The sequence below is a fragment of the Erithacus rubecula genome (genome assembly GCF_903797595.1).
Source record: "Erithacus rubecula genome assembly, chromosome: 2".
Lineage (NCBI taxonomy): Eukaryota > Metazoa > Chordata > Aves > Passeriformes > Muscicapidae > Erithacus > Erithacus rubecula.
In genome coordinates this window covers 61992184-62009278 of record NC_136685.1, presented here as the reverse complement: position 1 = coordinate 62009278, position 17095 = coordinate 61992184, and the positions used below count along the sequence as shown (strand labels likewise).

The window sequence follows — 17095 nt, the reverse complement described above, 5'->3', positions numbered from 1 at the left end:
AGAAAGGTGAATGATGATTCAAAAAAATAACCTAGGGACAGAATGCAAGACAATGATTTTTCACAGAAAATAAAATAAAAATCAAATAAGTTATTCAAAGTTAAGCAAAAAAAGTAACGTTTTATGAAAAATAACTGTTTATTGAAATTATGTATGACAAAGATTTCAGAGTATTCTTTTCTCAACTTTTTATTTTTCCTCCCCTGATGAGAGGTTAGACACATTGAAATTAGGAAGAAAAGAACTTTAAGGATCATTTTCTGTTGAAAGAAGTAAAGGGACAGTTCTCTTTTGAGGGGCTTGATTTATATTGAACAGGGCATATACACATCAATGATTGGCAGATTAAGTTAGATAAGATAATTGAGGGGAAAGCATATAGCTAAAATTCACTTAAACTTAGTTTGCCATTCTTTAGGGGAAGAAAAGGGACTTCTATTTCCCAAATTTCAGTACAAGGCACAGATTGCTTATTACAAAGAACAATTTTTCTTCCTTGTGTCTACTTTAATCGCAGTGTTTGGTCATTTCCACCAGACCTGCTTTTTGAGGCACAAAGCTATAGCATTTGCAGAGTAGCTCATACCACAAGACTGACACAGCACACCCACATATACACACACAACAGCAGCAAAGCAGCAGAAGCAGAAGCTGTAGCAAGGTAGCTACAGAATAAGTCCCCCCTGAAACAAGCTGTAACTTTAGTTCGCATTTCTCCCTGTTACCTTTTTGCTACACAAGAATTTCACAAACATGCCACTGCTAACAATAAAAGGACCAAGAGCAAAGAATTCAAACTAGCATACAGAGAACCATCCTTCCTTTCAGAAAAACAGTAAATTCCAGTTGGCTGGCGAGCAGGTGAGCCTCCCCTTTACCTGTGTTATTAATGCGGTTGTGGAGTGCTCCTCCCCAGGACCACCTGTTTTGCCTCTGCTTTGGCTTCTGGCTTCTTTCAATTGTGCGACGTACAACAGCTTCATGGCGCTCCTTGAGTACAACAGGATAATACGTTTGGATACCAGTGGGGTTTTAGCTTTATTTTCTCAGCAAACCCTGCTACCCTCCATCCACATGGACAAAACCAAGTAGGCATCTTACAAGTGTGTTTAAGCTTATGTGCTGCTTACTTAAGACACACAGATGAGAGCAAAATTAAGCAGCAAGCAAGTCATAAATAAGATAGAATGTTAACTAAAATTTTGAAAAGGTAAGATCTGTTTAAGTGGGCCTGCAACTACACAAACACATCCTATTGCTCCTTCCCATCCACTAAATACCAGAAGAGTAGGAGAAACAGGAAACAAAACACCCAAAAGGATGAGGTGACTTATACAGGATCACACTGCAAGAACTTCCCAGTTTAACTGAGACAAATCAGCCAAGACCATATTTCATTACACACTCATTTTTGAAAAGGTTTTCTTGGGACAACTTATATTTAGCTACCCTTAAACTGAATGGCTAAGAATTAACAGATAACCATACAAACCTGACCGAGTTTGCTTTTCCATGAGTTTGCACAGTGCCCTACACTATAACCCAGGCATGCTCAGCTTCACTGCATTTGATTCATAACAGAAGCAGCACCTGTGCAAGTAAGGCTTAAAATCCTTCCACACACTCTGGCATACTGGCTACGGCTCATGTTGCATTCTTTACATCAGCTCTTGGAGAAAAAGGTTGATACTGTATTTTATGGCAAGAGAAGTTGAAAGTGTTACCACATTTGTTTTTACCTTCTCTTCCTCTAGTTTCTGCCTTCGCTTTTCCTCTACAGCAGCTCGTCTTCTCTCTTCCTTTAGTCTCTGCTCTTCCAGCTTCTTTCTGCGTTCCTCTAGGTGTTTTTCATAATGTTGCCGTGCTCTCTCTTCTCTTTCTAACCAGACAGATTCTCTTGCAGCTGTAAGAAAAATGAGAAATAAAAGTCTTAACTTGCTTTATGCAATGGAATCTTTAATTTTGAATAACCGAGGTAAATGGAAAACCTTTTGAACTCTCTTTCTTCAGACATACATAATATCCTTATCCCTCCTCATACCCTTTGTACCCTGGCCACAAACTGACTTTATTTAATCTCAATTTACTTATTATGAATTACTAACAGTAAAGTTATTTGAGCATACAGTTTCTTCATGGAAGAAAGGATTTTTTGCTAGTTTAAAATGCCTAAAATACTGAAGTCATATGTATGTGAACAAACTTCTTTTATACAAACCATGATAATTCTCTGTAATATTTTACTGATAAAAAAACCAATAAAAAGAGAGGTAAAACTATCATAACTTTCATCTTTATTGATCAGTACAGATCTCTTACAACAGAAGTAGCTGGGATGATAATTCTAGCACCTGGACCAACAGAAGGAAGTTACCCCTCAAAGAAGTCTAAAGGTAAACCTTAATCTGTCACATGATTCCACTTATGCACAGCTTCAAACAACAAGTTTCAGAAGAACTAATCAAAAGAAATCAGGAAGCCCTACACAAGAGCAATTTTTCTCCTTATCTAAGAAGCACAATAGTATATATCTCATGAAAATCCAGCTAGCTGTAGCATGTCAGCTTTTAATGAATAGTCACTTATGCACAGACTCTAATGATTATATCAAGACAAGCCACTGTCCTCAGCCCCAAGACTTCCACAGATCCTATGATGAGCTGGCTCTTTTGTGCCTGGAATCTGATTACAATGGCAACCCAGCACAAAAGAAAAGCTCTTTGGTGGTCTACGCAAATCAACAAATTAAGAAAAGAAAACAAACAAACCCACCCAAACAACTTTCTTAACTGATGTCACTGGAATATTAATTTGCCTATAAAAGACATGGAGATTATTTTTCTTTCTGTTATTAATGTAAAAGGCTAGACTTTCTGTTCATGGTGATTTCCATAGGTTTCAGTCTGTCATATTCTTTAGAAAAAAGTATTGAAAATAGGGCATTTGAACCTTTAAGTCTAAATTCAAGAAGAGAAAGGCTGAAAAGATATTTAGCTGCATTCTTAGTTCTGATAAGAAAACAGAATGCTGGACCTCTGGACAGAACACTTATCTTCAGCTTTCTGCTTCTCCAAGAAGGGGTGATAAAAAATACACTTCTGTGATACAGCAAGCTCAGTAACAGAAACACACATTAGTGATGGATTAACCCAAGCAATTGGAAGTGTTTGGCAGGAATAAATCTCAACCAAAAAAAAAAATAGATCTGATTCAAAACAAATACAAAAGCCACATCTTTCCATCACCTTTAGGCTACAGGCAAAGGCAGCAGAAAATACATGTCCATCTGCTAACATAAGGAAGTTACAAATGTAATGCTTGGACCAAGCATTTAAAATGTACATGAAAGTAAGATTTACTATACATCTGTTGACTGAAAAGAGTGTAATATCTATTTTCATGAATTTAACATTTTTCCACACATAGAGATATAATCTTAACTACTTTTAATTTTTTTCAAGTATCAGTTCCTGCATTTTATCTTATTAGAGAATCAAAGGAGAACATCTGCTTTGTTTTCATTTCTTCTTGTAAACATTACTGACATTCTTCTGTGACCTTAAGGGCTCAGTTCTTGTCACCTATAAGGTAGGTGATAAATACAGTGACATAAGTTAGTGTCCTTAGATATACAAGGATATCTTCAAGAAAAATAAGAAGTTTAGAACATCTTTATTTCATTCTTATGTACTTATTTATGAATTTTCAGAAACATTTTCCTGTTACCCCAAGCAGAAATGAATAGATTTTCTTGTAGAGTAAAAAGTTTACTCTTTAGACCTCTGCTCTAAGGTTAAAAAATATGGATATTAAGCTCTATTCTGGATACACAGATATGCTTCTAGAAGCACAGCATCAAATGCCTTGCTGATAGAAAGAATCTGCATATGAGTCTACAGGAAACTGAAGATGCCTCTAAAAGGTCTCATCAACCTGAAAGAGCAGCCAATTTGAAGATGTGCCAGGGAGGAATATCAACTTTTATTTTGGTGTCTCCAGAAACTGTGCTAAGAGTTCTTCCTGGTGCTGAGCCAACACTGAACTCCAGTGTGAATATGGCCCAACAAAAAGGCTTTTTCTTAGGCCTGATCATTAACAGGTTCACGATCCTTCTCCCCCTTGTAACAGCTCACATTGTCTGACAACGTGCAAGGTTCATTCAAGGAAAGTTTGTTTATCATTCAGGTAGCACCTGCATGCTGAAAGCTTAAATACCATAAGAACAATTACATTAAAGCTGGAAAGTACAAACCAAAGTCACAGCCTGATCCATTTTTTATTCCATTCCTTACTGCAATCAATATATTTGAACCAGTCACGTGATACAAGAACACAAAATTAGAGCATAAAAACAAGATTACAAATTGAGCCCTAGACATGCTGCTAAATACCTTCTGCTTGTGTGCAAACTAGTAATGCTGGATTACATTACAAGGCAACATAATTAAGGCTGTGTTTCCTACACTTCTGAAGTGAATAACAGCAAGAGAAAACAAGGTCAGTCAAGAAGAGACACTCCACTATCAAGAGACACGTAAGACTTGAAAATGATTAATTTTACACTAGAATTAACTAACTTAATGTGGAAGATGTTCGCTGCAAACCATGCATGTTTCTTTTTAGGAAATAATTTTGTAGTTTGTTTCCTCAGCCACACACACATAGAACTATTCTTTGCAGGGGTTTTAGGCTGTGAGGGAAGAAGGAGCATGCACTAAGTGTCAAAGCCTTTATTTTCTGTTTATATATGTGAAACAAAGATTGTGCTCCCAAATTCTCTTTTTCTGTCCCTTCTGCTGTCTCTTCAGTCCTTTTTATTCTGGTTTAGCACCTGTACAAAGGCAGATCCATCTAGCACCATGCTTTCTCAGCCTGCCTTTTGAATCCACCTCAGACAGACAGCTTACCTGAGCCAAGGACTGAGTCTTTGTCAAGCTTTCCAGCCTTTATCTTTTCTAACTTTACAGACTGACCTCAGCAAGAGTTTTCTCCTCTGAGTGCTCTTTCACCTTTGCTCAGTGCCAGCTCTGCACTGAGGCTGTGATTGCCTCCTTGCTGCATTAGCAGTAAAATGGATTGGTGATGCTTTAACCATACCTAAAAATGGGGATGTTACACAGAAGTGGCTGACTGAACGAATTAGAAGGTGAACTTCAGAGCTGTAATTAAAGGTGAAGTTAATGTGAGATTTTCTAAGCCAAACTTTCCCCAGTAACCATGTCTGAGGGACATTCATCACAGCAATTTTTAAACTAGTCTTCCTTAAAAATTGTTTTCTTGTCTTATAAACTCTTTTGACATTCAGATTCTCCAAGGAGATCCCCAAATTAATCATATGCTAGGGTCAATGATTCCCAGTTTTTGTGGAGCTTCTTTCTGTGGAAATGTTGGATAAAGCTCTGCTCCCAAGTGCCAGGGAAGAAAACAGACCAGAAGGAATTTACTCAGCAAACCAATTTATAATTTTTATTAATGTTATTATTTTGCCAATGATCACTTTCAAATGGGAGAGGAAACTGCATGATAATGTGATCTTTAAAATGTTACTTTAATGCTTATGCATTATAAGTATTAAGAATTTAATTAATTTAGCTAACTGGAAACTCAGACATATTCTAAGAACATTTTATTAATCCCTCTTCATTTAAGGAAGTGTGCTAAGTCAAAAGGCAGTATTACCATCTTTTGTTCCCAACACCAGAAACTAAATGAACCATGTGTCCTTGTCAGGATCACAATTCTAATTAAAAAGATCAGTCTTCAAGCAGGATTAGTGTAGATAAAACATGCACAGAAGCGAGACTTAAAACAGTTTTCTCCTGAATCAGGGACCAAGATATTGCTACATAATAACAAGAAAATTCTTCCTCTTTGCTAGGCCACTACCTAAGATTACCAGAATGAAACCTATTTTAAAATCCCAGTTATTTTCCATGTGGAAAAAACACATTCTGATTTTTCTTTCCAATTAGGAAGGACCAGGTCTATGCTCTGGGATCAGACACTAACTGGCATGGAACAACTTTCACCTCTACTACTAAACTTCTGCCCTCCAAAATGGTGACAGCACTTTACCAGCACATGCAGAAAAGCCCATGGACCTTCCCTGCCAAATCCCAAACATTGTCTAGGAATCAGCAAACAGATAGCTAAGCTAGTTGGCTGGAGCCAACATCCTGCTAGGATCCATCATAACAGCTTCATAGCAAGAACAATTAAGTTTTGGCACCAGGCAATGCTCTTCAGCACTGTTAATTGGGCAGTACAGATACAATCAGTATGGCAGATAAGGGTAAAGTCTGCATGATGTAAACCCAGCAGTTTTCAGTAACATTTTCCAGTTTGACCAGGCCATCCACCACAGTTGCTTCCATAAACAAGTCAGTTCCAGCATGTCTGTGTCTCAGCATCTAGTGCCAGAGCACAGCTGCTCACATGTAAAGTGCCAGGCTGGAGCCAGTGTCTGATAGTTCCCTTCCCTCTGACCCATGTGACAGCTACCACTGCCTCTCTTGGGATTTCTGTCTTGCACAGTCCAGGAGGGTTAGTCTCACATAGAGAGATCTGATATCTGTATTTTAAAGGACAGATGTTAACTTTTATGCATAGGTGCTGTGGGAAAGGGTGCTAGTGGAAACAGCACAAAAATGAAAACATGGTTACTGAAGAGCAAATGACAACACTGGAAGCATTACTTAGAACATTAAGTACAATCACTCTAATAATCCTTTAAAGATCTGAATGTGCATATCAACAGTACACACATTACCAAATGGTCAGGAGAATAAAAATGTTGAAGCAAAAACACCTCTCCCAAATTGATACAACTTCAGTCATGCAAAATGAGGTGCACAAGAAAAAAAGTAAAAGAACTCATATTTTAGAATTGTTGGGATGGCTTTTCAAAAGCAATGCCTTTCCTGTAGTGAAGGAGCTAAAACAATCATTCTTTTTTGATGGTATGATTTGCTGATTGTTTCCCTGTGTTATCTAAAGACGGGTCTGAAACAAAACAGGAATATACTGAAGTTTAAAAGGATGTTTTGGTAGAAGCTTCTTTAATATTTTCAATTAGATGACTCAACATGATCCTCAAAAACCAGCAGATATCGACAGTCCCAGCACATATATGCTATATAGATATATATCCAGACAACAAAAATGACAGCACTTCCTACTCTCTAAACTCTCATTAAAAACAAGACTTAGGCACCCAAGTGTGCTAGGTAGGATAAGACTGCTAAAAAACTATTTCCAGGTGCAAGCAAATCCTCAGGAGTTCAGAGCACACACCAACCCACTTTACCACAGGAAAGCCAAATCTATTATAGCACAGTGGAACTTGAAAAAAATTAGATCTTGAGAGTAAAAGAAAGGGGGAAGAAAAATGGTCTTAAATCCACTCTCCTTTAATATCAGAACACTGCCCAATAAATACACATAATCCTTATAAAACTGGTACTCCACACGTTCTTAACAGAAGGATCTTAATTTTCCTGAAAAGACTGATAACATGACCTCCAGGAGTTCAAGTTGCTGAAAGTACAAACAAAATTACTACCAGCTCCATGCCTAGAGAATTGAACTCTGTTCTCTCTCTTTTTTTAGAGCAGAGAATAATTTCACTTGAGGTATGACTGAAAATCTCAACTTCTGTATAAAAAGAAGTCTTTGCTAAACCTGACAGATCCCCTGAATCAAAAGGAAAGGAATTAAGTTTAAATCCAACCTAATTCTATTGAAAAAAATTAAAATTCCTTCCTTCAGTTGCTTTACTGTTGCATGGCTGATGTCCCAGAATTAACAAAATCCAACTCTTATTTTTAGCAAGACTCATTTATGTAACAATATTATACAACTTAATGTTTAAGAGAGCCAGCTTAGGAATTTCTTTGCTGCAGTTCACAGGACATGAGTGACTGATTATCTAGGTTCTGCACTAAAAAAAAAAAAAAAAAAAAAAAAAAAAGAAAAGAAAGTTGCATGCCATTGTAAAAATCATTGCTTTGCTGTACTGGAACAAAGATCTCAAGAGACAGCTCCTAAATCATAGCAGACAAATATACAGATGAAAGTACAATGCGCCTTTCAATTTTCTTGTTAGTTCAAAATAATTCCTCAAGCAAGAACACACAATACACTCATACATCATAGGGACATGCACAACTCTCCCACTTGGAAATGAAGGATTCCATGTCAGCCTACAAAAACTCCTGATGCTGCTTTCAAGTTGCTTTTAAAACACATCACACAAAATAACACATTTTTCAAAAGAAGTCATGTCCTTCTGATAACAAATACTCATTTATTAATAGCTAGAAGAATCAGAGGTGAGTTAAATTCAAGGAAAGCATCTTTCTCTGCATTTGAGTAAAGTATTGTTATTTCACAGGGATCAAACCTGAGCAAAAAACAAATTCAAGACATGGAACCATCATCTGTGAAAAAATAATTAAAATGGGCCAGTAACATCCATTTTCTCTGAAACCTGAAGAAACTAACCCTACACATACCATTAATCCCAACTCAAGGGGCAGCTTTTCAGGGATTAGCAAATATCCTGTCATGTTGCCCCTTGAGCAAGCCAGAACTAAAGCTTTCCTTTTCCCCTCCAAAACAATCCTAGTGGATCATGCACGGCTACTGCAATGTTTTAAGGTGCTGTAAAGAAGGGAGGATATAAATGCTATCAAGACATAGGTGACAATCATGGCTCTTCAGGTTAGAAAAAGCAGCATAATTCTGGCTGGAGTTATAACATAGTTCAATAAAAATTAGAAATGGGAAATAAAGAACTTCTGTTTCTCAAGCCCTAAGAACAATTCAGCATTGAAAGAAATAAGAGTAAATATATAAAAAAGAGGAAATACTTGTGTTTCCTGACCTCCTAATTACCACAAGAACTTTGTGGTAGTCAAACATATAAATACTGTTTAGAAAGCCACCAATTTGGCCTCACATAATTCTAAATTCTCTCACCACCACACTCAGTATACTGCCCATCAGCAGTCACATGTTAAGTAGCCTCACTATTCACTTGAACTGTGTTATACATATGCAGCACAGGTGACATAAGATGTTGAGCACACCTATTTGACACCTACTAAAGGCTTGACCTGAAAAAAGTACCCTAAGTTTACATTTAAAAATTCAAACCATACATTGGCAAAGTATTCTGCATTTCTATTTCATGGTACTCCGCATTTTAATCTTAATTGGTAAAATAGTCTAAAACGTCAAAATTCCATTTACATCAGGGAAACTCCCTTGCATGATATCAAAATTAAACCTACTTTTCATTTACATTCACAGACCAGGTGAGAGATACAGTACTGATGAACTAAAAGATCTACTTTAAAGATACAACAATGTATCTAAAATGACATTATTGCATATCTAGTACTATCATTTTGCTGACTGCCCCTAAAAGTAAACTGGCAATAATGCTGCATGCAGATGACAGTCCATGAAACCCAACCAAACAAAAATCAGGGCAGGCTTACCCAGCTGTTTTTCTCGCTCTTCTCTCCGTTCTCTGGCCAGCCGTTGCCTGTCATCAACCTTCAGTACTGTTGGATGATCTACAAATGGAGAAAGAGCAGTGTTAGGCACATAGCATAAAGTCAAATACTACCAAACTCCAACTTTTAGGAAAATGGCTGTTAAACAACTCTAATTATTTTATCAAAATAGATCAAGTTTTCCAAAATCCATCTTGTTAAAAAAAAAAAAAAAAAAATCCAGAAAACTGATAACCCCAGAAAACTGATTTTTTAAGATGTAAAATGCAGACTAAGATGTAACTGTGAATATCCAACAAGACTACTGCTTGTGAAAGCCCAGAAAGAAGCTTTATTTTGTTTCCAAGCCTAAAATAACTGGACTGCTTGAGAGCATTATGAAAAAATACTGTATATTATTCCATAATGTCTCTCCATAATGCATCCATAGAAAAGTCTTTTATTATAAAGCATTGTCTTCCTCTTGATATTGCCTCAGAACAGCCAATAAGCCCTATATCATGACACAGGAATCCAGCATCCAAGCAAAACAGGCTGGATCAAAACACAGCTCTGGCTGAGCCTCTGGAAACAGCATGATGTTGATCTCAAAAGATGTTTGTGTGCACATGTATTAAAAACTCTGGCAAAATATTTTAAAGACAATAAGGTATCATATGCATGGACTGGTATAACATGAGTCAAGTAAGATGAGAGCTTTAACTATTCTTGTAGATTGAAATTTAGCTACATGAGTACTTCACAACTATCTGCAACTGGCCACTTGGATCCCAGCAGTAAGACTGAGGATAGTACAAAAGATCTATGTCAGAGCCCAGGTTTGACTTCAAAAATTCAGGTTTGGTTGGAAAAAAATCACTTGCTCAATGATGGTTCTGAAAGACAACAAAGTGCCAACAATAGCTAGCATCCATCTTCCAGTCTCAGCAATGGAGCTGTTCCAGACAAAGGGAACAAAATCCAAGTTAGCAATGCATCTCAGCATGCTGCCAAAACTAATTTCCTACTCAGCCTGTTCTGTTAAACCTGGAAAGCTCTTAATTTTATGCTTTTTTTTCAGTAGCACTGAAAAAGCCCGTTTTGCATAAGAACACAATAAACAAAAAACCCACAGAGATACCAAAAAGATTTATGGGAATAAACAAATGGTCTGATTTATTTTAGTATTGAGGGGAACTCAGTTTTGAAATATTTTAAGATTAAGAACTACCTAGAATACTGTCATCACGAACGTGCCCAAGACAACAGAGTCTTTTCACTATTGAGTGTGAATACACATGTAAGGAACTTGTAAAATGTAGAGTCAAACAACACAACGGGTCATAAAACTCAGGTTAAAGATATTTGCAAAATAAGTCCCTGAAGTGAGGCTGTGCTACACCAATTTTGAATAGTTATTTGAAGTAGATTAAAAAAACATAACGTGCATTTCATTCTCTCACAGAAGTTTCTGCATAAGCATGGAAGGATTTCTTGGGTGAACCAGCTCCCCAACAGCTATGCACACTTTAATTACTCTTGAACTCTGATCACTGAAAAACTATTATCTCAACAAGTGTCAGACTAGAGCCCCAATTAAGAGTGTTAATGCAAAAGTAACAGCTGCAAGGAGAAAACTCATTGCACAGCTGGCAGGGAGAACCTTCAAACACAACAGCCCCAGTGACAGGCACAAGAAGAGAAAAAGTCACTAGCAAAGACAAAGGTAATCCTTCACCCAGCTACAGGTCAAACTTTAATGCTGGCTGACTGGCTCACAGTGCTGCCATTTATGACACTGTGCTTGGCCATGCCATGGCAGAGATTTGCCCACTGCACATCTGCATTTGGCTGATGTTCAGCAGCATGCTGACTCACACGCAGCCCCTTCAGCATGCAGACACAGGTCAAAAGGGTAATAATATTCCTTCTCCCTGGTGGCTGGCACACAAGGTTCACCAAACATGGATTTCTGTGGCATGAGTAATTAGAGCTTGTGGGATAATGCACATTTTCCCCGGAAAACAAGGATTCCCTTCAAGGGCTGTCAGCAAAGTCAATGTAACATTGAGTTGACAAAAAATGATAAGACACTGGGGAAAAATGTAGAAACCTGCTTCTTTCAGAATATCCTTCCAGTTGGGTTTTTTTTTCCCCCTTTCTTGAGAAGAGAGATTTCCCTATCGGGGAGAGGCAACAATTCTTCAAAGAGGCAAGAGGGCTATATGGACAAGCTAACTGAAAAGGTCTCCCTTAAGAATTCCTAATTATAAGGAATGGAAGGAAAAAGATAAATTTTTAAAGTTGCCCTCTGCCACTCTGTTCGAAGATATCCAATTATTTTTTCCATATCACACACCTGATAGTGTTCACACAAGAACAGCCCTTCTCCCAACACCCCAGGATGTTAGAACAATCCTAAAGAATTTGCATTAAGTTGCAGGCTATGCAGAGTGCATGTCTTCAGTAACAAGCGATTTTGCATACATTTGGAATCACAAAGAGCTAAATCAATGTTAGCACAAAGATGAGGGCAACACCTTTGTAACAGACCATCATTGCATTTGCTCTGCTAGAAGCTGGAGCGCATATTATTAGTGCAAATCTTACAATGATAATTAAAATGCCTTCTCCAAGTCTTCAAAATGATCCTTCATAGTTTGGCTACAACCCCAACATCCTACATTTGCATTCTGAATCCAGATGTTCTGCTGGAACCCCCCAGTGCAGAGCATCAATAGTTTCTAACTCTGGCAAAACAAGTTCACTGGGACTGCTCCTCATTTTATTTCTCATGTCTCTATTCATTAAAAACCCACCAGGCAAATAGCTGGGGGATTGGCATTTCCCCTTATTTGGTAGGAATACCAGGACAAACCAAGTACTTTGTACTCGCTTTTGCTCATACTCATCATCAGACTATAATCTTTAAGTTGCTGTAAAAGGAAATGGGAAACATTCCAGTTGCAACAAATCCTGCAATAATTCCTCATTTTTTAGAGAAATAATTGCCAGCTGGGCATTATCAAAGCCTAAGAGACGATACTCCAGGAAGAGTCACATGCTGCTTTGTAAGTTGCAGCTGTTACGCTGCAATATGTGGGAACTCACACTCAACAACCTATTTCCCTTCACTTATGTAACAGGCATAGAATTAAACATTTGTGTGATAGGGATATTTGAAGAATAAATAAGCCATAGTTCTACCAGGAAAAATTAATTTTGTACCTGCTGCTGGAAATTAAGCCTTTAAATTACATATGAAAACAGTATATGTCCATATATTTAGAACATTTAGTATGTGTTCAAAATTCATTTTAATAAGTTAAAAGGTAGTTTTGAAAGCTTAGAAGCTGAGAACACTATTTTGCATTATTTCAGAATAGAAATTCAGCACTGAAATATCAGTAGGTTTCTGTCCCTAATGATAATAACATCAGGAAAAAACAAGTTTTAAAAATCTTCTATAGAACAAGGACTCAACAAAGACTCTTAAGCAAAATTGATATCTGTAGAAATTAAGTCTCTAAATTAACAATTGTCATATATACTTTGCAAATATGACCAGTTTCTGTGGCTCATACTTTCAGCTCCACTCTGCCTTCCCTCACTCCAGCCCCAAGAACTTTGGATTCATTTCTACACACAGTATAGAAGAAGGAAACATTGGAATACTAGGATGCCCTCCTGAGAAATGAAAATTGGATTGAACTATTGCAGAATAAAGCAAGGATTGAACACTGTGCACCACAGAGAGCTGTGGAAAGAGGTAAATAATCTTTATTTTCTCCCTGTTTTCCCACTGCCTATCTGATTGAGAGCAGCCGTGATTCCTGTGCTTTGTGAGGACCCAGCACGCCTGGCAGGGCATGTGAGGTGTGGTCTGAACACAGACAGTGCTGTGATGCCTTCCCTCTGGGGACCTTGGCCAAAGGCACCCCCTCTGGGGACAGGGGAGGGTCTGTCAGTACAAAACAGTCACTGAGCTGCCAAGCTGTCAAGGAGCTGAAAGGGGGATGTTACAGGGGGCTTTGTCCTCAGCAGCACAAGCACCTCTGCTTTCCCAGACATCCAAACAAAATCATTACTTACTGCATGCTTTAACCTTGGGTACCTGAACTGCAACACAAGCAGAATTTAGATATCTAAGTGCTCTTCTGCATCTTGGTCTGTGTGCAAGGGGAACAGACCCATGACACCAAGGACTACATTAAGCTTTTTAGCACACACATTTTCAACTGTGTAAGTGAACAGTGAATTAAATCCACACCGTGAGGTGTGATGAAGTAATGAGAAACATCTGCCCACTGCATAGAGCACGCTACAGAATATGGCACACTTTATGCTAAGTGAGGAAATGCCTGAACAGAGGCACACTTAAATCTTTGCCTACAGCACATAATTCTCCTTCAAGCACAGATGCAAATACAGTGGCTTCTGTTGTCTTTTCTCACTTCCCAAACCTCACTCCATTCTAAAATATAAGTAGATTTTTCCAGTTTTGCTTCTTTGCAAACAACCACATATTCCAGCCTCTCTAAACATGAACAGTCACTGATACCAGTTTTGTCTGAAACAGTAAGATACAAAAGCAATAAACTTCAGAAGCTTCTGTTACAACAACTGTGTCCTATACACCATTGAGGCAAACAGCCTTAAAACATGGAGCATGTGGAATGGTGTACCTGGTTTAGATCCTGTGTTGCTTTGTCCTGAAGTGACTTTCTTATCTTGTGTTTCAGAACCTTCAGTTCCTAAAATAACGCAAAAAGAAGATATTAATTAACCATTTTACTTAGTAATAGGTCACTCACCTCATGGAATTTAAATATTGCCAGACTCCCTTTAAAATCAGATTGTTCCAAGATTTCACCTTAATGCCATTTTACATTATTTTTCATGGAAAAACCCCAAAGGCTACACAGAAAGTATTTAAGCCACAATACAAGTTCTCAATTCAAGTTGAGGATAGAGCCACAAGAAGATTACATTATAACAATGTGTTTTAATAAAACTTATGAGATGACTTGCAGATCACAGGTTTCTAAAGGTATGGTACAAGATACTGGTAAAAACTTCTTTGTAAAGAAAACACACCCCATAATGCAGGACTGAAGAGAGGCCTATTAATGACCTGAATGAAATCTAAACAAGGAGATATTCCCATTATTTGTAACAGATTTTTGATCAGGCCCTCAAACAAGATTTAATTCTGGTGCTCTGAATGCCCTTTAAACAACCCTTTATAAAAAAAAGAAACCAAAAACCAGAAGATTCATTACGATTACTCAGATCAAAACCACATCCTTGTTTCAGCATCTATCTCTAACTAAAAAAACAAGCCAAGAAATTAGATGCCATGATTTCATCTTATTTCTCATCTTTTTATCCAGTGGTTCCATTATGGGAGTGTTGGAGACCAGAATACACCAATCTAGGAACAGCCTGAAGGCAGACTGTAAGAATTCTAAAAACCTTCCAAAAACAGCTTGAAAGAATTTGCAAGCAAGGATTAAAAGACAGTTATAAATAAAGCTTAGGGGATGAAAGACACCGATTCATTTGAACAAAAATATCACTAGAAATGAAAGTTGGAAAAAAACCCCTGATTACTCCTGATTTAAAAGCTAAACAGGCATTAATGTATTAGATCCACTTTAGAAAACATAATTAAAACAAATTTTCCTCAGTAGGCCCGGAGCAATTTCTTATGCATGTCAGCTTTAACAATACACACTCAGCCCTTAGTATGTCAGTGAGTTCATTCCCTTCATGGCCTCACAGAACACTTTGTTTCCTTGCCTACCTCCTTCCACAGGCACATTTCAGGATTAACTTAAAGGGAAAAAGGTAGCAGGAAGAACCTACGTGTTACATGTACTGTACCTTTTTGGCAGGCAGAAGGTGGGTGAGGGAAATAGAAAAATACTGTTATCAAATGTTTTGTGTTCAAGAGCAACATTTTGCCAAGAACAGTGCTCAAAATCATGTTGTCTCACCAAAAAAATTGTGTGAAACCTGAAAGAATTGTCACTCTTCTTCCTGACATTTGTATTTGTATTTAGTCTCTTGCAATCAATAGAAATAACTTAACAAATACTGATTCCAAATGGTAATAAGAACTGTAACACCTTAAAGGCAGCCCAAAACAAGATTTTAGCATTTTCCATTTTAAAGGCCTCCTACAAAAAAGATCAATGTGACCTATGGGTAGAGAGATAGATTTTTGGCAAGATAATTTGAGCACCCTGAGCACTTGCACCACCAGGCTTGGTTGGATCTACCATCATGAAAATCCATGCCTGGTGCTGCAGCGAGTCCAGAGAAAGCCAAGAGAGTTGGTGCAGTGTCTGGAGCACTATGAGGAGCAGGGGAGGGAGCCTGGAGAAAGGAAGCTCAGGGGGAATCATTTACTACTCTACAACTGCTTGAAAGGAGCCTGTAGCCAGGTGGGGCTCAGCTTCTTCTCCCAGAACAAGAAGCAAGACCATGAGGAGGAAATGGCCTCAAGTTGCACCAGAGGAGTTTTAGACTGGATATTTGGAAAAAATTCTTCCCAAAAGAGTACTCAGGCATTGGAACAGGCTGCCCAGGGAAGTGGTGGAATCACCACCTCTGGAAGTGTTCAAAAGCTTGGGAATGTGGCCATGGTTTAGTAGTGAACATGGAGGTGTTAGTTTAACAGTTGGACTTCATTTTGGAGGTCTTTTCCAAACTTAACACTTCTGTGATTCTAAATTCTTTATATCTTACCTCCTCCTCCAAGCTAAGGTACTATGAAAACAAGTTTTTCTCTTGCATGTACCAACCATTTAGAACATTCTCAGAAAAAGTTCCACTGTTACTCATTGGGACATTTCCCATCAGCCTGGCCTAGGGCATCATATAGAAGAGGAAACTGCCATAAAATAGTAAAAATACTAAGACTTAGTGAGTACACTGACGTTCTAATCATGTCAGCACAAATTTCTTTGCATCTTTCATACTGAGTATGTGAGTTACTTTCTTCAAGCATTATGCCATGGGATTATGCAACACTCCATTAACTTCAAAACAGTGAAGTTAAAACACACTTGCAAAGTGTGTCCAGAAAACACACTTGCAAAAAACCCTAGGTACGCGAAGTAATACTTTTCCCCATATTTTCTTGTCTAACATTTCCTTGGAATATTTTTTTGTCACAGTTCAAATACAAATTAATATGACCACTTATATGACAAGTGATGAAAGGAACAGATGGCACACCATGGATTTTAACAAGGCTGGATATGAAATAAGAATTGGCACAAGTATTTAGTAACCAGTGTAGGTGTGCTTCCACATAAAATACCTCTTGCTCTAGGATAGAAACAGATTAATCAGACAAGTAAACATTTAAATCTACACCTAAATATTGACAACACAGTTTCAATACCTAACAGGTGCCAGAAGAGATTTAATTTAACTACCTAATGCTTGCTCTGCTACTTATCTTGAACCATTACCTTTACATAAGGGAATAAATGTTGCATAAAGAAGTGTTAGAGATGGATAATTTTCTGTGAAGCACAGCTCCTCCCTCTCAGCTCTTCCATTCCTATATAGCACAGTATCAA

The 17095-nt window shown here is 37.8% G+C and overlaps 1 protein-coding gene across 8 annotated transcripts in view; it reads right to left on the bottom strand.

Moving 5' to 3' along the window:
* MAP7 (microtubule associated protein 7) overlaps positions 1–17095 on the bottom strand; it is a 107333-nt gene that overhangs the window by 32340 nt on the left and 57898 nt on the right. For all 8 annotated transcript variants that reach the window (XM_079299218.1, XM_079299220.1, XM_079299219.1 and 5 more), the window contains exons 2-5: positions 14186–14254; positions 9504–9581; positions 1740–1903; positions 879–990 (exon numbers count right to left, since the gene is read on the bottom strand). In XM_079299218.1, the coding sequence (XP_079155344.1) occupies positions 879–990; positions 1740–1903; positions 9504–9581; positions 14186–14254 (423 nt within the window). The remainder of the gene's footprint in view (positions 1–878; positions 991–1739; positions 1904–9503; positions 9582–14185; positions 14255–17095) is intronic.